Source organism: Epinephelus lanceolatus, chromosome 1 (assembly GCF_041903045.1).
Source record: "Epinephelus lanceolatus isolate andai-2023 chromosome 1, ASM4190304v1, whole genome shotgun sequence".
Taxonomy (NCBI): domain Eukaryota; kingdom Metazoa; phylum Chordata; class Actinopteri; order Perciformes; family Serranidae; genus Epinephelus; species Epinephelus lanceolatus.
In genome coordinates, this window is record NC_135734.1 from 32,758,725 (window position 1) to 32,780,645 (window position 21,921).

Genomic DNA, 21,921 nt, shown 5'->3' on the forward strand with positions numbered 1-21,921 from the left:
ACACCACGTACAAAAAAGGCATCATACGCACACACGCTCACACACTTCACAGAATCAAACATGCACAAAGGAGATGTCAAACACACTCACACGTAACTGTCCACACCAAACCTTACACACACACACACACACACACACACTGAGAAACAGCAGACTACAGACATGACCTATCATGATCATGACTGGGTTAACTGCACAGTTAGGCCTGTAGGATATATAAATGGTATCCATGTGTCATAAGCGTGTGTGTGTATGTGTGTGTGTGTGTGTGTGTGTGTGTCTACCTGGTGTCCATGCAGTGTATACAGTAGCTTGCCCTCTACAAGGTCCAGTATCTTCACTGTGGAATCGCTGGATGCAGTGATGAGGAAATTACCAGCCGGGTGGAAAGACAAGCTGTTCACCACACCACTGTGGACTGAAACACACACACACACACACACACACACACACACACACACACATTATGACAGGACTAGAACACACTTTTTGTTATTGTAATTCAAATGTGTATCATTGTGCAATTAAAGACATAAAGTAATTGTACTGTATTTTGCAGCTTTAAAAATTCCCTTTTTCTGCCTGTTAAATAATTTGGAATGATTATGATTGACTGATTGATTATGATGAACATTATTATGATGACAATAACAATGTCTGTGGCACAGTTTAAAGATATATAACATTTGAGATATAGACAAAATAATTAACGTTTGTCAAAGTTAATCCTAAAAAATCTAAAGCCACTTGGAAATCTTTACCTTTTCTCTCTGAAATTTAACATTAGATGACAATTCTATTTATACACCAGCACCTAAGGGGCATTTAAGAGTTAGTGTCTTGCTCAAGGACACTTCAACAGGCCAGATGCTTGCTATCATGGTTGCCTGGATCCCACTAAAGTGCACTGCTGCTGTACATCAGGCTGCCTTAGTTGCTGTGTCACTTGAGAATGGCTCAACATCAGGTTTACATTAGCATCAAATTATTACGTCAAGTATAGCAGCCTATAGCAGCAAATCAAAACTTCCCTGGACCTGAAATCAATCTACCATGAGGTGACTGGGTTCTTGACTGAGACAAATAAGAGGAAGGCAAGTCATTCGACAAGCAACATGTTCCCTCTGCTGGCTGCAAGGTGCTATGACATGTATAAGATGTGCTGAGACCTCTAGGTGCAAAAAAATGCTGGAAAAACAGCATCCAGCTATACCGAGATCAGGGGGAAGGTAATATTTGGGTATGGCTTAGGTTTATGCAAGAGTAGTGAGCAATGTAAACACCTCAATAAAATCAAAACCAGTTGATTTACCCACCAAAGAGCAGGCAAAATGACTAGGAGAACAAAGACAACTAAACATACCCATTACCAATAATTCTCCTTTGTCTCTAACAGTAACCACACCACATTTTAACCACAATTACACGCTTTAGACTGGCACAGTTGGTGATCAACTACAGTATGTAAAGTGAAGCACTATGAAAGGGAGAGGAGAGAAAAAGCTTTATCTTCATGCCCCATCTCCTCAGACAGATGTGATTATCCATTATTAGATCTCACAACTCAAATCCATTTAAGAGAGCTGATTAGAACAATCAGACTGAGAGGCAGACTGACAAAAGGCATCAACATTTGGCTTATTGACTATGCAAGGAATCTTGATTACCACTTGAATCGTGAGCTTTAAAGCTTAATTTTACCTCAGTGTTATTTTGGTAATTCGCTGCACTTTTCACTGTGTTTAAAGGTGAGGCTTTACTTTAGCTGTGTTGCAGAGTCTGGTGGAAGTGGATGACAAGACTTTGACTGTTTGCCATAAAATATATAAGCCAAAAACAAACACTGGGCTGTGGTTTTGCAAGTGCCTTAGGGATTCAGTCCACTACAAAAGTCTGTAGAGCTCGCCTGTGTTGTTTAAAGGTCCAGTATGTATGTTTATTAGTTTATAACCACTTGAAAATAAGAATTACTGTGTTTCATTACCTCAGAATAAGCTGTTTATATCTACATAAGTAGCGCGTGCTATTCCACAGAGTCTGCCATGTTGTTTCTACCGTAGACCAGAACGCACAAACCAGACATTGGCTCTAGATAGGGTCATTCACGTTCACACATTGGCCACCATAGTTCTCCTACTTGTGCATTACATATCACAGCACAGAAGGAAGAATGCATCTACTCATGGAGAGAGGCTTGTGTTCATGACAGCATGAGATGTAAACATTAATGGTGTCCTCCCTAGCTAAGCTGTAACGCTAGCTCCCTCAGTGGTGCTAGGTGAGCTTGAGATAGATGTAAGCAATCTAAATACTTCCTTTATACAGTTTTTGAGTCTTTACCTTGGTAGTGCTGTAACATCTTATGAGATCTGATGTCCCACACCTTGACAGTGTTGTCAGTACTGGCTGCAGCGATACATGTTCCACTGGGATGGAAGTCCACATGGTTTGCATAACTTGAGAGACAGAAAACATGACAACTTAAATGAAGACACGTCATTATTAAAAGTTAAATTATTATTTGTTCAAGCTTTTAAAGTATTTAAAATTTGTTATTCCAGCAGGTTAATTAAACTAACAAAAAAGCTTTAATCAAAAATATTACTTGGAGACACCCACTAAAGAATATTTCCTGCTCCTATGTATGTTTTACACTGTTCAAAAACACTCGACATGTGAGGCTTTTAGCGGATGCTTTTAGACACGTTTGTAATGAATGAGTAGGTGTTCAGTGGTTACAGGGATATTGACAGAGCACATGGTTATGGGACCTGTCACTTTTTTCAACTGTTGTTGCTGAAACATGAGTGTTAATGTTAATGTGTTAACCCTAAACATTTACAGTCATACCAGAAGAAACACTGACAAACAGATGTAGATTCCTGCAATTATTTCTCCCACACATATCAGAACATTTCTTATCCAGATTCTTCCATGCATCTTCTTTTTGGTCTCAAGTGCTCACCCAGCATGTTCATAGAAAGAATGAATGCACTCTCTGCTATTCTTGTCCCACAGCTTTATGGTCTTGTCATCGCTGGACGACACAATCAAGCGATCGTCTGGAGAAAATCTGCAAAAATGTATTGAAAATTCTAGATCAAAAGCTGTTCATTATCTATGTCTTCAGTTTCACGTTTAATGATGACATGTATTCATTTAAGTTGTCAAACAATTCAGAAATGTATAAAATCTATCTATATGTGACAACAACAAACAATAGAATAAGCAGAAGTATGAGCAGCAGCCAGTATTTTCTAACTGGGAAAACTGTATGTATGTATGTGCATCGTACTTGGCACAGCGGACCCAGTTGATGTGCTGGCTGAGAGAGAAGAGAAACTTTTGTCTGTGGACCGTCCACACTTTGATAGTCTTGTCGTTAGAGGCTGTGACCAGACTCTGTCCATCACCAGAAAAGTTAACGCTGCGCACGGTGGCAGTGTGAGCCCTGAAAGCTGTTGACTCAGCCTTCCTGTAAACACACACACAAACACCAAGACAAAGTTTAAAACAAACTATCAAAAACCAGTGGGTGTTCAGAAATGTGTGCCTTCTTCTGTGCTGGCAAAGGAGATTCAGTACAACTGTCTAGCTTTGTTGTTTTTATGAGTCAGCATCATTGTCCTCTGCAACAGCTTTGTAGTGCACTACAATAATAATGAGAGATGATAGTGAGACACGAAACAAAGCAAAAGATGGAACACTTCCAAACTCACATGCTGGGCACCCAAAGACGTACAGTCTTGTCTCTGGAGGCCGAGGCCACCAGGTGGCCGGAGGGAGAAAACTGAACAGACATGACAGCATCTTTGTGTCCGTCAAAACGATACGCTCGCATCTGAGGTTTCATGTTCCAGATCATCACACAGGAGTCCATAGAGCCTGTGGCTGGGGGAGGAGGGAGCACAAGTGTGTGTGAACTCAACACATTATGTATAAATGCAGAAAACATACCATACAGAAAATAAAATAACACATTAAACAGGTGCGGCAAATAATCTGGCCACAAATAGACATAAAGAGTAAAATTAAGTAGCAGTTACCAATCTGTTTCATGTTGCAGCTGAAGTCCACACTCGTCACAGTCTCCCTGTGACCCTTGAAATGTCTCTCTAGAGTTGGATCAGACTATAAGGAGAACAGAGACAGATTGCAGCGGCCACATATTAAAGCCTGTGAAAACTTGATTCAAATTTTAAGTATTACTCAGTAACATAAAACAGTCATGACAAAATAAGCAGTAATTAAAATTCTGCTTCATCAGGACTGTGTGGGAGTGTGATATGATCGGCAGCAGCCTGGCAACATAAACAAACAACCCTATAATTGTCATACGTAGCTAGAAACTGATAACATTCTCTGCAATGAGTTAAGAGTTTGTGGCAGACTGTAATCTCTTTTCAACTCAGCTTGTAGGCATGTAAAGCAGGGGAAACCTTTTCATCTGCTACGTAATATGAGCTAAATTGCCAGGAATGCTATGTTTTTGACAAAGTCTATGTGCCGTGCTGCCCAACTTAGCAGCATCGTGTCTGTTAGCGAGGGTTAATATTCTGTTACAATAACATTAGCACCACTGGCTTGGCAGATTTTTTCTTTGACTAAGAAAAATAATAAAAACGAATACTGTAAAAATATTCTCTCTTTTGATCCACTCTGTTCAGAATCAGACCAAGAAGCAGAATCAATAAGGGCACCTAAAATATTATCAATTCCTATTCCTAGTCACTGTATAAAAAAAAAACACAGGTGTTGATAATAAAATCAATGATGTTTGAATTTTACACTTAACAAAAAAATTAAATGCAACTCGTGTTTTTGCTCCCATTTTTCACTGGTTTAAGTTAAAGATCTGAGACTTTTTATGCTCCCCAAAGTTATACGTTTATCAAATTTTGGTCCAGGTTTGTTAAAATCCATTTTAGAAACAACACTGGAGGCAGTTTATGGTGGTGACATGAAGATTCATTTCTCAGGAAAACAGCTCTGGTAAACAATCTTCCCGCTACCATGCCGATAAAACACTTCCTAAAAACTTGAGACATCCGTTGCATTGTATTTGACCAAACCGCACATTTTAGAGTGGTCTTTTTTGGTGGCCATCCCAAGGCACACCAGTGGCGTCATGATGCTGTTTAATCAGCATCTTGATATGTCACACCTGTCAGAAGGATGGATTATCTTGGAAAAGGAGAAGTGCTCACTAACACTGATTCAAACAAAATTACCAAAATATGAGAGTGCATAAAAAAAGTCTTGAATCTTTAACTTAAACTGTGAAAAATAGGTGTAAAAACAAAAGTGTTGTGTTTAACTGTTCAGTGTATTTAGCTACTTCAGTTTAAGGGTCTTGGTGTTGTTCATGCTGGCTCACTGCCATGACTTGCTGGGGATACTGAATAGAACTGAGTTATTGGTCATGTACAAGTAGCTACAAGTCAAATGTCTCCTCAAAAATAAAAGTTATAACAGCAACTCCTTATATATAAATTCCTTAACCATGGGCATTTATACTCTATCATAAAAGCCTTCACACCTCTGGGGAAAATGTTCCACAAGATTTGAAGTAAATCAATGAAAAACAGACCCAGAGCAAAGCATACACAAAAAGCATTTTCTTTTACCAAACATAGTGGCTGGAGCTGGAAGCAGTGCAGCCGTGGGGTGGCGCTGTTTCTCAGTGTTACTTGTTCCGAGACTTCAAAGCCTGTTTAAATCAATGCTTGTAATTCCTGACAAACCAATAAAACAATTCTAGTTTTCAAACCAGCGGTGAGGCTGAATGTAGTCATCATCACTGGTCAATTATGATGAATGAACATGTCCTTATATCTTATTTTGTCTCCAGTCCATATTTGTTATTTTACAGGCAAACACGTCAAACGCAGCTAGACTATACTGATTATGCCCTCTGCTTTGCCTGTCAGGCAACAGTTTTCAAATGTATGCCACGGCATGAAGTGTGCCCCAGTTGAACAAGCTTTTAGTCAGACACTGTGTTGGGACAAAGTACACAAATCTTGCAATAGCCGGGCTTTACGTCTCTAAATCATATTGAAGCACGCAGGAACTGGTCGCACCATGACAGGAAGTGCTGCCTGAGACGCCAAACTCAGGGTTTCCCACTGCCGCAAGTTACCAGGCTGGGTTACCAAGGAGACGAGAGCTGTAGGCCAAGTCACTGCTAGCCGTTAAGCTCGGGGGAGGACAAGAGAGGACTCTCGGTGCTGCATGTCTTTGTGTAAAGGGAGTTTCCTAACATGGCAGAGCTGCACATCATAGGCCAAATCATCGGGGCCAGTGGTTTCCCGCAGAACAGCCTATTTTGCAAATGGGGAGTTCACACGGGAGGAGCATGGCGTCTCCTGACTGGGCTGAAGGAGGGTCAGACCCAGGTGGATATCCCCCAGATAGGAGACATGGCGTACTGGAGTCACCCGATTGATCTGCACTACACGACCAAGGGACTCCAGGGCTGGCCAAAGCTTCACCTCCAGGTGTGGCACCAGGACTCCTTTGGGCGCTGCGAGTTGTACGGTTACGGGTACTGCCACGTCCCTTCCAGCCCCGGACACCACCGGATAAGCTGTGTGACCTGGAGGCCGCTCGGCTCCTGGCAGGAGCAGCTGGCTCAAATGTTTGTCGGCGGAGGTCCTCAGCTCCGCAGCACGGACATTATCTACAGCGGGGCGGACAGATACAGACTGCACACCGAAGCTATGGGGACCGTGGAGCTGGAGCTCGGCATCATCCTGAGGCACCTCGACAAATATGGCGTCGAGAGTTAACACGGTGAAATGGAAAAGACTTTGGAAACTTTTATATTGTGCAGGTGGACGGATGTCTTCTGTGTTTTTAGTACACTTTTATACATTTTTTTCCAAATTCTATTGTGTTTTTATACACTAACGTTATTGTAAATAAAGAAAATATGGTCATAACGAAGTTGGCTTCTTGTTGATGTCATCATGAGACCACTCTCTCCTAATGTCAGATGGATTGTATTTTATGCACCATTGCTAATTCCTTGTAAATGAAAACCTACTTGGCAATAAACCTGGTTCTGATTAGCAGGCGTTAGTTAATGGATGGAGAGTAACCACATCATTCTCAGTTATAGAGCATACTTTTCTTCATTGTTAATTATAAGCTAGGAATTAAAAATGATTTAGAATAGCACAAGAAGTACAACCAAATTTGCTGTGCCATGCCTGAAATATATATATATATATATATAATTTAAAACAGACAGTAATAAATACATAACACAATCATCCAAATCCAAAAAATATACAAAAAAATACATTAAAAGTAGTACTGCACATGTTGACCTATTATTGCACGTTTGAGTTAAGCTGAATGATTCAAATCCAAATTATCCTGTCCAAAAGAAAATGTTTCCTACAACACACTACATTGCCTATAACTTAGACTTACTCACTAACTTATTTTCAATTATATGTTATACCTTGACTGACATCCATAAGCCAACCTCTTGGTTATGAGGCACCCAATGTGGGTGAATTTGTCATTGATATTTTTCAGCACATAAACACAGGATGAATTTAAATAAGTTACATTGTTGGCAATCTGGAAATCCATCGGTAAAAAAATTTTTTTTTGCAGAATCTGTCTTGAGAGATTACACTGTTGGTAGCTATGAAGATACAAGCCATACATGCATGAATCAGGCTGCTATATGAATAAACTTCCCCACACTTGTCTCATACACCCAGGACTTGGAAATGAACTGATTCAAGCTGTTGAAGGTATTTAACAAGCTCTACAAAGATCACCTACTTGAGCAACACGATCTTAAACTACATAATTAGATGGTTCTTACAAATGCAGTTTTCTGCAGATTTCACTGAACTGCATTCACACCTAAAATCTGCTACACAGAAGTAACTTGCACAGTAAAATCAGTCAAAACCTGGTGTGTACTGTTTACAGCTTTCAAGAGCTTTTCAATCTATTTGAAATCTTTCCAGGAGTTCAACATTCTTCATTGTTGCTGACACTGTCTATGGCAAAAAAAAACCCTCCATATGTGATTCCTTCCTCCAGGTATTACATCTCCCACTGAAAATCTCATCAGCACCTCGCATGTGCTTATAAATCTGAATCTACCCTACTACCTGACATATTTAAATCATGTTATTTGTGTTTGTCTGCTTACAAAGTCAGTTACTCTAATTTAGAGTTGCAAATAATGCACCAAAACCACAACTACAACCTTCATATGAGATGCTATACAGCATACATGAAATGATAAACTAAAATACTTTCTCATTTGCACAGTTCACTGCAAGTTAAATTGTTTGACATGCAGCCTAATTTCATAACCACATGCCATGTTTATTACACAAGTAAAAAAGTATAGATTGATGTGAAAGCACCGCAAACAGAATAGTAATTCAATGTAACTGTCACACAACAAAGTGTCATGTCACAGTGGGTTGTTTCTGATGTTACTGCAGTTGTTCTGTAGACTTGACCTGTAGCCTACAGACTGAAGAGTATATTATCTGGAATTCACTGCCATATTTGTGACATCATTCATTGTGACCTAATGTTATGTCGAATTATACACATTAATTACAAAGTCCCACTCAAACTCACACACCACAGGGGTAAAATGAGCCTCATTTCTAATTAAGCCTTGCTGCAAACACGGTTAGAGTATATTATGTACAAGAGAAAGTTCCCATATCATACAAGATAACTTAATATTGCCTCTATTAGCGTTAACTTCTAAGAAGCTACTGTAAAGCTACAAACAAGAAACCAACTTCAGCTCAGACAAGTTCCATGAAGCTAACGTTCACTCACCGGTGAAGAAGTCATGTTTCCTGATATTGGAGACGGACAGCCGGTGAGACCGACTTTTGTGACCGTTACAACCGAAATGTAAGTGAACACTACCTCTTTCTGGCTATGAATGAGACAAACGAGGGTGTGCTATTAGCTGCTCGGTCGGCTAACGCTAGCTCACTACCATATTAGCTGGTAGTTGCTGACAACAACAAAGTTCAGTTTCCGCGCCGCGATTGGGCGCTGAGCGTCTGCTCAGATTTCTTAAAGGGAAAGTTGGTGCGTTAATAACCGTTAGGTGCAAAACTTCAGTGTCACAGAGGTGATATTGTACAGGTGTGGTGAAATAAAACGTTTTACTGTCGAGCAATCAAGTGTAAATTATTAATATGATATTAGTGCAGCTAAGATATTCGAGTGAAAACTTTCATTTTAAAGTGTAGTGACGCGCCGTTATCGCCAGGTGTCAGCAGTGTAGCGCCGTTAGAAATCTGCCATGATGTGTCGTGTTTGTACCAAAGGTGTGGAAACCTGACAGATTTATAAGAAACTGATGCACTAAAGTCCTTTAAAATCTACGAGCATTGTCTTAAATTTAAACAGAGGTAATTTTTCATGCAATAAGAATTATGTGATAGCTTTTGCCATCAGCTAGTGCTACAATATAAGTGCATTTTTGCATAAGGACTCATTTGAAGCACTTGACTTTGCTTGAGTATTCCCTTTTTATTCCACTTTATACTTCTATACTACTATATTTAACTTTCTACTTCACTCCATTGATCTGACAGCCATTCAGTCATTATTTATAACATATAGGCTAATGCCTATAAAGCAGTAATAATAGGCTCCAGCAGACACGGCCAAGCTACAACATTAAAATGCTGCTTACATGTTAATCTGATAACATAATAACATAACACTGACATCGGATATGTTTCATGGGCGGGTCATGACACAATAGGCCCTAAGCGCAGTTATGCAAAAGGCCCCACCTCTCCTACATCAGAGCAAGAAACACAGGCTTTGCATTTTTGCCTCTTTTTGTGTTTGTTTTATGTCTTTTTGTATCAATATGCATCCATTTGCTGTTCTGTTTCTCTCTGTAATAGCATGATAATACATTTTATTTATAGAGTGCTTATAGTGCTCAACGACACTTTACATCAGTTAAAAATTATGATAAAATAGATTACAGTACAATACACACAACATCATTAACACATTAAGCCGTTTTGAAAAGATGAGTTTGGATGAGTGATTTGAACTGGGAGAAGTTGGTGCAGTCTCAAGTCTGTAATTGTGTTGTGTCTCTTTGCAGTTTCTTTGCATCTTTTTGTGGCAATTTTGAGTGTCTTTCTGGTTGGTATGCATTAATTTGGGTGACATTTTGCAGGTGAAAGCCAGAGGGCCCCTGACACTTTTATTGTAACAACAGTTCTCTGTTTTCAAGATCAGGTCACCCGATAAAGCTGGACCCATCTAAGCGTTTCAACAGGTTTGTGTTAGTATATTAAACAACTAGGAATATGCATCACCACTAAAGCACAGTATGAACTGAACCAATAAGCCTGGAGCTCTCGGGCACTGAGGCACTTATCTGCTTTCTCTGGTTTGTGTAACGCCTTGTGGTTTCACTGCAAAGGTACGGTGTTTTATCACCACAGTTATCCTCACTGAAATCTGGCCATTTTACCTGCAGACTAATCCTGTTTGTTTTGTCAGATATGGTTGGCAGAAAAGTCTAAAAATGTCATACCTCAGAATACAATAAGCACAACGTACACAGGGTTATGAAAATATAAAACACGTGGAGAGAGTAAACAAAACAGACAAATACTGATTTAAGTATTTAAGTGTGGTATTTCAAGGATAATTCCTTTACTGAATAACGCTGTTGACTCATCCAGTGTCAACACAAACCCTTTCTTTAATCAAAGCCTTTGCGAGCTCCTCCAGCTGAATGTTTGTGTTGTCACACAGCCAACAATTCATACCATAAATACTATCATGATTTTCCTTCCTTACCTCATATGACTTACTGTAATTATGTTGTGTTCATGTTAATTAAACACATCATCATGTTTCTGTTTTAGGATGTATTCACCAAAAGCAGGCTGCAATTCACCTGCTAACCTAAGAGCCATTAATCTATAAAATAAGAAGTCAAAGAAGTCAGATTTTTGCCTGGAGGCATTTACAGTAAGTACTTAACATAAAGTTCAGATAAGGATATCGTAGAGCTGCAGCATCAGCCTCTCCTTCCTACGGATATTTACTTCCTTTTACTCCTGTTGCAAACTATATAGTGTGTGAATCAGGGGAAACATTCCCTGTTTGTTGCACCCTGAATGTGGTAATTACTGTTCCTGCAAGACGAGTGTCAAAAGTTTCATCGACATACAGTTATTAAAGCAGGGCGTAGTTTTTATTAATCAAAAGGCCTTTCTGTCAGACATGAATTAAAATCAAATGTCCCCTTCTGCTAGTCTCAACTTGATTTGTATTACAGTACAGTATACACTCAACTCCATATACTCTGCATGAGGCGCACCCATGGTTTATATTCTCTTTAAAATAATACTACACACTGCAGCCTTTCTATGCGCTGCACTGTAATGCAGTACAATGCAATGCAACCCATCAAGAATATGATCATCTGACGGGAACACCTTAAACTTGTTGATAATTGTTTCCCGTAAGTTATAAGCAAGACGAGAAGGAAGGAGGAAGAGAAAAAGACAAATGAACCGGAATCCTTTTAACAACAGCTACTGCATCACACTCAGTAGCTGTAAAGGGACTGCAGGGTTGATTAACTGACACACCTAGGTGTTACGCACACACACACACACACACACAGGGAATCTCCACCATGCTAAGCAAAGGTCAACACCCTTCAGCCCCACTTAAGTCAAGGCCACAAGTCTTTCAACCAAACAGCCTTCTCATTTTGGCTGTGCTAAAACCTGTTGTTGTTGTGCTTATTGTTGAAGGGAAGTAGGACATACTTAAAATAACTCTGGGCTTGGTCCACAGACACACACAGTTTCCTTTTCAGTAAGAGAGGATGTTGATGTTATGTATTTTATCTGCTGAAGTCTTTGAGTCATTTATGACTGCTACTAAAACCTCTAATCGTATCTCACACTGTCAACTTTCACCAGGATGTGATTGGATCCGTTTGACAAAGTCCATAAAAATACTTCAACGTTTATGGAAGTTTGTGTATTGCAGGGGTAAAGAGGGATATAACTATATGACAGTAGCAAATTATAATCTGTACTGATGATCATATAGGGTCTACCTGATCTGCAAGGGAAGCCAAGATTCAAAATGATCTCAGATACAGATACTGTGATGTTATCATTTTAAAATAATAAATTATTCTTGTCTATAGTGACAAAGCCATACACGGGCTGGCACCACCGTACATTGCTGAACTTCTCTGCTCCTACTCCAACTCCCGACCTCTTAGATCTTCAGAACAGTGTCTTTTAACTGTCCCACGATCGAGGCTGCTGGGTAAGGGAGATCGTGCCCTTGTGGCAGCTGCTCCAAAGCTTTGGAATAGGCTTTAACTCTCAATCAAATGCTCCCCCTCCACTGGCACGTTTAAGACAAATCTTAAGACGTACGTTTTCATTTGCCTTTGGTTGCCCGTAGTGGTTTTAATATTTATAATATTTTTTATTCTGTTTAATACATGTGTACGTGTTATATTGTTATATATTTGTGTCAGTGTTTTAATTTGGGTAGCACTTTTGTCAACTGTGATTGTTTTTAAATGTGCTATATAAATAAATTGGATTTGATGTAACCCAAATGTTATTAAAATCACTTAGATAATAACCTTAAATAGTTACTTAAATACTAAGTTTGATGTTTCTTTTTTCATTAATTGGGTGTAAAAAGCAAATGTTTTCCTTAAAGGGACAGTTCACTGAAAAATCTAAAATACATATTTTTCCTCTTATTTCTTGTGCTATTTATCAGTCTAGATTGTTTTGGTGTGAGGAGCTGGGTGTTGGAGATATCGGCCGCAGAGATGTCTCCCTTCTTTTGAATTCAATGGAACTAAATGGCACTCAGTTTGTTTTTTCTTGCTACCAAACTACGCTCACCAGCTGTATCCCCACACAGAAGAAAGTGTGCATCTACTTAAGGATGAGAAGCTTGTATTTGTGCCAGCGCGAGATGTAAACACTAACAGCATCCTCCTCGGCTGAGTTGTAACGTAAGCTAACTCGGTGGGTGAGCCTTCAATAGATGCATGCTTGATATGGTTGGTGGGTGTAGTTTGGGAGAAAGAAAACTGTTCTGACATGACACTGTTCACGAGTGCCATCTAGTTCCATTATATTACAGAGAAGGCAGACAACTCTACGGCCGATATCTCCAACACTCGGCAGCTCACACAAGAACAGATTAATAAATGGCACAATGGGTGAGAGGACAATATTTATTTTTTAAAGGTGACATCAAAGCAAAAGGCATCCATTATCATATCCCAGTGAGGCTGAGGTAATATTTCTGTCTGGGAATAGGAAATGACACCACATCAACAACTTACCTCACTGTAAAATAATTAGGGGGAACCCATGTGTGTCATGTGTATGTCTGCTGATGACAGCAGCATATAAGTGATGAAGTATGTGACCAAAGTCCCACAGCCCACACTCTGACAAGATGTGAATCACACACACAACGAGTTTCTTGGTTTTCACTGTTCCTGAATATATAATTTATACAGCAGTTTGATTTCTACTGGAAGAAAGCAACACATCCACCATGTTTGAAGGGTCTTATGTAACTCAAAGTAGATTTTTGGAAAATGGATTCGTTTTGTGAGAGAAGCATTCCACAACATCCGTCTTCCTCTGACCTTTTAAAGACACGCCTTTTGCTCCATCAACTCATTTAGAGCCTCAAAGAGGGAATTTCTCTCCATTGTTTCACAGCTTTGGGGTGAGTGTTGCACAAGACTGCAATCACAACAATGTGTTGGTTTATTTTTGAAGACAAATCCGAAACAGCTATTTTCCTCATGAATGAGGAAATGCGAAGACCTGTAAAGCCACTGAAATGTTTGATTGCGTACACAGCTCTGCATCATTGCACTGTTGTGTGTCGCATCATGGTTTCCCCCAGTGATTGTCAAATACAAGAGAGAAGGAAGTAAAGAAAAGAAAAACTGAGCAAAAATTTGAATGGAACACCATTTTTCATAGATTTAAGGTAGAGACTTAAGACTTTTTCATGCATTCAGTAGATATATTTTTCTTTCAAATTTTGGTCCCAAATTTGTTAAAATCCATGTAAGTGAGCACTTCTCCCTTTTCCAAGATAATGCATCCTCCTGACAGGTGTGGCATAAAAAGATGCTGATTAAACAGCATCATGACTACACAGGGGTGCCTTGGGATGGTCAGAAGTAAAGATAATATTAAATATAGAATATGAGTGTACAGATTAATAGATGATTTGTGCCGATTAAGATTTAACAGAAGTCTTTGGTGCTTGGACACCAAAGGGAGATATTTTGTGATTGAGGGACATCTGAGCAGCAGCAAGATAAATCCCCCCATGGAGTCCAGACACTGGTGCTGGTGGTTGATAAGGCTGCTGACTGCTGAGGCGCATGAGGCTGATGAATCTGCAAAGGCTGGGTGGTGATGGGAAGGTGGAGGGCGCACACGACAGCAGCAAGAAAGAACTACGGCAGATAGATGATAGGCTGATAGAGAAGGTGTGTCGCTGTGCTATTGGTTGATTGCGAATCAGCTGATGACTCAATTGACCTACCCAAACAGTGACACCTGGAGATAGTGAGTGAGCATTCATGCAAGGAGTGAATGGCAGGCTGAGAAAGAAACTTAAAGCCTGAGCATGAAAAGTATTGTCCTTCTGACTGAACTTTTGCTAGAGCTGCATTGCAACAGGTGTGCCAAGCTTTGAAGGAGTGTGTCATTGACATGCCGACTGCAGGAATGTCCACCACAGCTGTTGCCTGTGAGCTAAATGTTCATTTCACTTCCATAAGCTGTCTTCAGTGTCATTTCTGTGAATTTGGTAGTATAACACAATCAATGAAGTTGGTGACAACAACAAAGTAGACAACAAGAACCCGGTCTCACTCGGAGAGGTGGTGGATGGGTCAAACAAACACAGACTTTCACCCTGGAGTGCAGTGTTCACGTCAAGACTATAAAGCCAAACCCTGTTATTTTTTCCTAAACCTAACCACGTGCTTTTGTAACCTAAACCAAACCATGTGCGTTAGTTGACGGCAGAAAAACCTCAATTCGCAGTGGCATTTATTTTAGAAGAGACTGTGTAAAAAGTACATTTCCTATGAAAACAAAGGTGTATTTTAAAAGAAGACAATGCATGTAACAGGCAGAACTTTACAAGGTGTCCCAGAACATCAACAACCAATGCACCCAGAGTACCTTTGATGTTGAATCTGGACATGCAAAGTCCATGACCAAACGTCAATATGTGACAAGGTCAGAGTGAAAATGTGTTGGTTGGTGTTGGTTGCCCCAGGTGAGGACGATAAACATGCACATGAGCTTCCCTGAGATGGTTTCTGACTGTTTCTATCTGGCTGACAGAAATTCTTAAGTTGTGCAGACCAACTGTTACATCAGCAGTCGGGTGGCGGGTCTCAGACGATCTTGCAGGTGAAGATGCTGGATGTGGAGGTCCTGAGCCTGTGTGGTTGGATGTATTGCCAATTCACAGAAACGACATTGGAGACAGCTTATGGTAATGAACATTTTGTTCACAGGTGACAGCTTGGGTAAACATTCTTGCGGTCAGCATGCCAATGGCACACTCCCTCAAAGCTTGAGACATCTGTTGCATTGTGTTGTGAGATCAAACTGAACATTGTAGAGTGGCCTTTTATTGTGAGCTGTGCAAAGCACACCTGTGTGTAGTAATCATGCTGTTTAATCTGCATTTTGATACGCCACACCTGTCAGGTGAATGGAATGTCTCAGAGAAGGAGAAGTGCTCACTAACATGGATTTTAACAAATTTGGGACCAAAATTTGAGAGAGAAAGTGCATAAAAAAGTATTGGATCTTTAACCTAAACCTGTGAAAAATGGGAGCAAAAACAAATGTGTTTAAATTTTTGTTCAATATATGTGCACATTTTACCCAGACACAAAGCAGACACGAATTATGTAATATTTGCTCAGTGCATAACCTTTGGATGTCTTTTCTTTGGCTGTGGTTGCAGAGTCCAAAACACAATTTACTGTCAAAGTTTGGTGACACAGTGTTGCTTTTTGGATTTTTAATGCAAATGCACTTAAAACAGCTTTTTTTGTGAAGCGTGTGTATGAAGAATTTATCAATTTATGCATATGCTGTACTGAGGAAAATTCCTAAAAGGCAACAAACTGATTTGAGCCTCATGTGTTCCTTCATAGTAACAGACAAAAGTGTCAGGGAGAGCAGTGACGATCATCCTGTCTTGTCATGTGCATTTCTGTTCTCACCTCTGTGCTGTGACTTCTGTTGTCAGGTGGCTGGATTTTGGATAATGTAAGTACAGCAATCAAAAGTGTATTGAGTTCATGTTTTGTCTAACTGGACAACATCCAAAGTTCAAAACACTTAAAGACAAGATATTACAGGTGTGTCAAAACACAATCAATCAATCAAACAAATTAAACTGTAGGTGTCAGAATTCACACCTCAAATAACAACAAGGCTAACTGAACTAAATGCTGTGTGAACCCCCACTGGCGTATGTACACAAAAAATGAATCAAACGTTGTTGATTGAAAAGAATTGGAAATCTTTCAGGAGAGCTGAAGGTGTGAAAAGGCTGACTCAACATCCTAAACAAATTCTTTGCTTTATTTAAGTGCTTTAAAAAAATGTCAAAAGTATGCCAAAACCCATTAAGTAGGATTTATTTTTCTATGACACTTAAGCCGCAGAGATTCACTGTCAATCTGAATTTCAAATTGCAGTCAGGACTATATGTGTATACAGTATGCCTTAACGAAATTCGAATTTCGACTCTGTGATTAGAAATGACTGCATGTAAATGTAGAGGTAATTGTGGGCTTTGACGATACATGTACTTTTGGTCGCTGTATTAAAGCTGTTTAAGGGTTAACAGCAAATTTACAGCCTTTTTTTCGGTGTATAGTTGGAAAGATTTTTAATTCTTTTGTAAAATATGAGTTATGGCCCCATTAGTTTCTTATTACCACAACTGGAGCTGATCAATGGAAAGAATATTGACGGCAGAAATGCTGCTGGTGGCAGTTAATTTGGAGTTGAAAGGCTGTACTGTGCTCTTCCTGCTGCAGCGAGGAAGGATGTATCCCAGTCTTTGTGATGACTCTAACCACATGAACAAATGGAAGAAAAACAGAGATTCACAATATGATAAATGGAAATCATTCATTCATTATTCTTAACTGCTTGGCCTATTCAGGGTCGCAGGGACAGTGGGTGAGAGGCAGGGTACACCTTGGGTTGGTCGGCACACTATCACAGGGCTGACACATAAACCCCTCTTACACAGCCTGTATAAGGTGGGAATATCGCGCCATTACGCCGCCTCGCAGTTTTGTATAACAGGTATGATTGCAGGATGGGTAGACAGAGTTGTATCGCCTGTAAGCCACCAATGGAGGTAGTAACAGCACTGGAACAGAGTCTGTGTAAAAGGGACAGGGTGTAACATTTTGACCACATGCTTTGTGTGCAACCCACAGTGGGAGACTTAAAAACAGCTAACAGTAGTTAGCGGCTAACTCAAAGAAGAACATATCCACAAATTGGAAAAACAATGAGGTCAAGGAGGTCCGAGCAGAGAATGAAATCATCTGCAATAGAACCGGGATAGTAAATGATTGTTATTGCCATGTTATGCCATCGTTATTGTCACACTAGAGGCTGACGCTGTTGTGGTAAATGTCATGCTCTTTGCTTCCAGGATGCCAGCATGCTGTCTAAAATCACACACTGAAGCAGCATGATGCCGCTGTCCTTTGATTCTGTGTGCAAATGCAAAGGAGGAATTAAAAGGGGACTTGGTATTAGCATAAAAGTGTGATCTCTGTGTAAAAACGGGTACAGAGTCTGACCATCATTCACGCTCACATTCACATGCACAGCCAAATTAAAGTCACCAATTAACCTAACCTATGTGTCTTTGGACTGTGGATGACCCAGAAAAAAAACACACGCTGACACGGGGAGAACCACCCTGTGCTAACCTCTGCACCACTGTGCCATCTCTATATGGAAATCACAACTGTAAAATGGAGTCATTATGCAAAAAACAAGCATCCAACTGCTGTAATGTCACTTTGACCCTCATCAATGATGTTGATACATGATACCCTTTTACCTGCATAGCAACATGTTGGCAGGAGCTACAAGGACAAAGTCATGATGCGACTGCAACTTGTGCTTCCTTCTCACCCACAATGTTATCAGAGAATACAGTTTATCATATCACGCAGGTTTTGGAACAGTGCATATGATAATATAATAAGGGTGAAATCAAATTAAGACATGCAATGCTGTCATGGGTCATTAGGGTGTTGGTATTACGTGACAGATTGGTTTAATGAAACTTCTTTTTATCAGACAGCTTACAGTATAAAAAAAAAAAAAACAAGAAGAAGAATGGGGCGTTGTTTGGCTTGGTAGGGAGGATAGGAAGTTGCTGAACTCCAAGACTCAGATGATATCTCTTTATCAGATTTTGGTATCACGCACATATACAAATACTGTACTTACAAAAATGCATTTTCTCTATCTCGCTCTCACAGAAAATATGCAATCGAACAAACAACACAGTACTTCATTACATATGTGCAATGGATATAAACATAAATCTTTACAGAAACACAGAGAGACTTCCTACTTCCTGTGGGACTGAGCTGTCTTGCCCTTTAATGACCCACCTCTTTTAGAGTTCAGTTTAGCTTCGAGACTGTTGAGAAATGTTTAACAGCCTTTTATAGTTTTTGGAGCTGGAACTTCTCTTCACTGTACTCTTTTGTTCCTCAAAATAAGGAAATGAACAGGGAAGTTTAACAAGGACTAAATGCTGTAAAGTCACTGGCTCCCTGATTTAAAAACCTCTAAGACAGGAGAGTGACATTTACTGAGGGTATGTTACCTTTACACATCCTTCTTCCTGGAGTGGACTCAGAGGCGGGCACAGGCAAAGTCTGACTCTGGTTTTACTGGAGCGAAGGTTGCAATGCATGTTTGAACAAACATGGAGGGTACGGTTGGTTTTTGGTTTTGGTTTTTGTTGATTTCTTCTGATCTGTAACATGACCTTGTACATGTTTCTAACCAGGGACAGGGGCGCATGAAAGACCAAGGACAGAGGGAATGTCTTGTGCTTAAACCCAGTGTGCAGCAAGGACAGTGTGATCCAAAACTTCAAACTCCTCATGCGCTACAATCAGTACTCAGATCCAAAAGGTCATATGGAACTGTCTAAATCAGCTGAAGTGCTTTATTTCACAGGTCCATGATTTCTGAGTAATTCCTTATCTATTTCCACGAAGTCTCCAGGAAAGAACTATGAATTTAGTACTAATAAGGGTAAAAACAGGATTCAGCTGGTGCACCTTCAGTTACTTAATTACAATTGCTATACAGTTTAGTAGTAGTAGTAATTTGTACCAGATTTCAAACTTCTTTGCAGGACACTCCCTCTTTGAAATGAATGACCTCAAACACAACAATATTTCATTTATCCTGCTTCATACTGCAGTTGGCTCTCAAAAACCCCCACTTATTTTAACAGCCGCATTATCTCCAGCCTTTGAGCTGTAAACGTAATGTCAGCCGTCACTTAACAAAGCAAACTGGGTGAGAGTGTGTGTGAGGGGCATATAATAGCCCCTTATTCCTCCAGTGAACCAGTCTGGGTGGAGAACATTTGGCAGTCTATCAGCTCCCACAGTTTCATCCCTGTCTGATTTTATGATCAGAGAAAACTTCTACAGTCATAAAAACACCCACAGTAAATACACAAAGCTTTTAAACGTAGTTCCCAGTGTGTACAACCCAGTCGCCAGAAGATGTTTACATTGCACGGTTCTGCAAATCACAAATATGATACATTTGCACATTTTCATAATATGTGTCATATCAGCATTTCTAAAGTGGCATTGCCTAATATATAGCCTGACTTCATCATCAGGAGATGGAGGGGATGTTGGATGGCATGTCATCGTGCGTCACCGCTGTTTGTGACACCAAACCTGGGGGATTTTTATTGTCACATTGCTGCATTTTCAAGTGGTGTTTGTGCCACCAATCATGTTTTTTTTAAGCCAAAACATGATCTTTTCCCAAATATAACCAAGTAGTTTGTGTGCCCAAACATTACCACGTCTTCACTGCAGCAGTTGTGAGAAACATAAAGTTTCAATGTGTCTGCTACAAAGTAATGTACAAACATAACGTATGCATGCAGACACCTACAATGCGAATGTTTTTTCTAGCAATGGGGTTGATGTCGCACCTGATAAAGACCAAGTAGTTAGAAGTATTTCCTTTTAAAAGGGTATTCATTACGTTTAAACAATATTTTGTTATCAAGCACTTTACCATACAACCACAAGAGGCATATCTCAATAACAATACAGAATATTTGCATGTGCATACATTTTATCCCTGTTGGAGGTTACTGAGTCACTGGGAGGTGAAACCTCATAATTCTGATTGCCACAATAAATTCTCCCTGAAGTGCATCCAACATGCAGCACCTGTGCCAAACCCTGGAAGGGTTTTTCTATTTGGTTACTGTAAAGGAGTCAGGAAGTCTTTTTTTTTTTTTTTTTGCAACCGTGGTGCAAGAACAGACATGCCTCTTGTGATCTTTTTCCCCACAACAGAAGTAGTTGTGTAATAGCCAGTGCAATAACCGCTTGGCCTTGGTGGTCAGTGTGGATGCATGTACACAGGCACAGTCATTGAGCGTTGCAGTGTTCACCCAGACTTGCCTCTGTTAAACTGTCTAACCTTTAAGAGTCAATGTAAACATGATACAGTCACAGAGTTTACTGTCTCCTTATTTTGGAATTATTTTAATTGATTATTTAGTAAATGTATTGATAATCAAAATGAGCTCATTCACAGTTGATCAGTGTGCAATACTGAGCTATCTGAGCTGTAAATGAAGTTGACGAATGGGCCTCTGTAGACTTTCATTGTTTTACTCACAATAACTCATAAACTGTGAATGAGTATATGTACACTCAATCAGTGTGCATTACTGAGTATTCTGAACACTTAAAGTATGAATGAAGACAGTTGCTGTGTTATAAAGGGAGAGATTTACTGCCTCAAGTGAAGGAGTTGACAAATCTCTGGGTCTTGTTCATGAGTGAGATGAATCGGCAGTTTGGTCTGGGGTCTGCAGTGATGCAGATTTTGATTTACTGGTCCGTCTATTTCCCAACCCTCACCTATGGTCATGAGCTCTGAATAGTGACCGAAAGAATAAGATCACGGACACAAGCGGCTGAAATTAGTTTCCTCTGTGGGGTGGCTGGGCTCTGCCTTGGAGATAGGGTAAGGAGCTTGGACATCAAGAGGGAGCTCGGAGTAGAGCCGCTGCTCCTTCACGTCGAAAGGGGTCAGTTGAGGTGGTTCGGGCATCTGATCAGGATGCCTCCTGGCCGCCTCCCATTAGAGGTGTTACAGACATGTCCCACTGGCAGGAGGTCCCAGGACAGACCCAGAACACACTGGAGGGATTACATATCTTGTCTGGCCTGGAAACGCCTTGGGGTCCCTCAGGAGGAGCTGGAAAGTGTTGCTGGGGAGAGGGATGCCCGAGTTGCTGTGCTTGGCCTGCTGCTCCCGCAACCCAGCCCGGGATAAGCAGATGAAAATCGATGGATAGATGTGTTATAAGTGCATTGAATGTGTCTCCATAGTCTTAAATGCACTATATTACTCATAATAACTCATAGACTGCATGAGCTCATGTGCAAACAACAAGTGTGCAGCACTGAGTATTCTGAAGTATAAATAGAGTTTGTACAGTAGGTAAATGTGACAGACTGGGCCTCCACAGACTGTAATGCAA

General features: G+C 40.2%; 2 protein-coding genes across 2 annotated transcripts in view; one reads left to right on the forward strand and one right to left on the reverse strand.

Moving 5' to 3' along the window:
• The window catches only part of poc1a (POC1 centriolar protein A), a 51,435-nt gene extending 42,420 nt beyond the window's left edge, over positions 1-9,015 (reverse strand). The window contains exons 1-7 of the mRNA XM_033625586.2: positions 8,836-9,015; positions 4,047-4,131; positions 3,720-3,891; positions 3,296-3,475; positions 2,966-3,073; positions 2,341-2,456; positions 285-418 (exon numbers count right to left, since the gene is read on the reverse strand). Coding sequence (XP_033481477.1) covers positions 285-418; positions 2,341-2,456; positions 2,966-3,073; positions 3,296-3,475; positions 3,720-3,891; positions 4,047-4,131; positions 8,836-8,850 — 810 coding nt within the window. The 5' untranslated portion in view covers positions 8,851-9,015. The remainder of the gene's footprint in view (positions 1-284; positions 419-2,340; positions 2,457-2,965; positions 3,074-3,295; positions 3,476-3,719; positions 3,892-4,046; positions 4,132-8,835) is intronic.
• On the forward strand, positions 5,968-6,948 carry b9d2 (B9 domain containing 2). The gene has a single exon (XM_033625587.2). The coding sequence runs from the start codon at positions 6,264-6,266 to the stop codon at positions 6,789-6,791; it is 528 nt and encodes a 175-aa protein (XP_033481478.1). The 5' UTR covers positions 5,968-6,263; the 3' UTR covers positions 6,792-6,948.
• Positions 9,016-21,921: the final 12,906 nt, after the last annotated feature.

Bases quoted from the DNA above. Each gene is read 5' to 3' on its own strand.
- b9d2 (XM_033625587.2), top strand. From the start codon at position 6,264: ATGGCAGAGCTGCACATCATAGGCCAAATCATCGGGGCCAGTGGTTTC.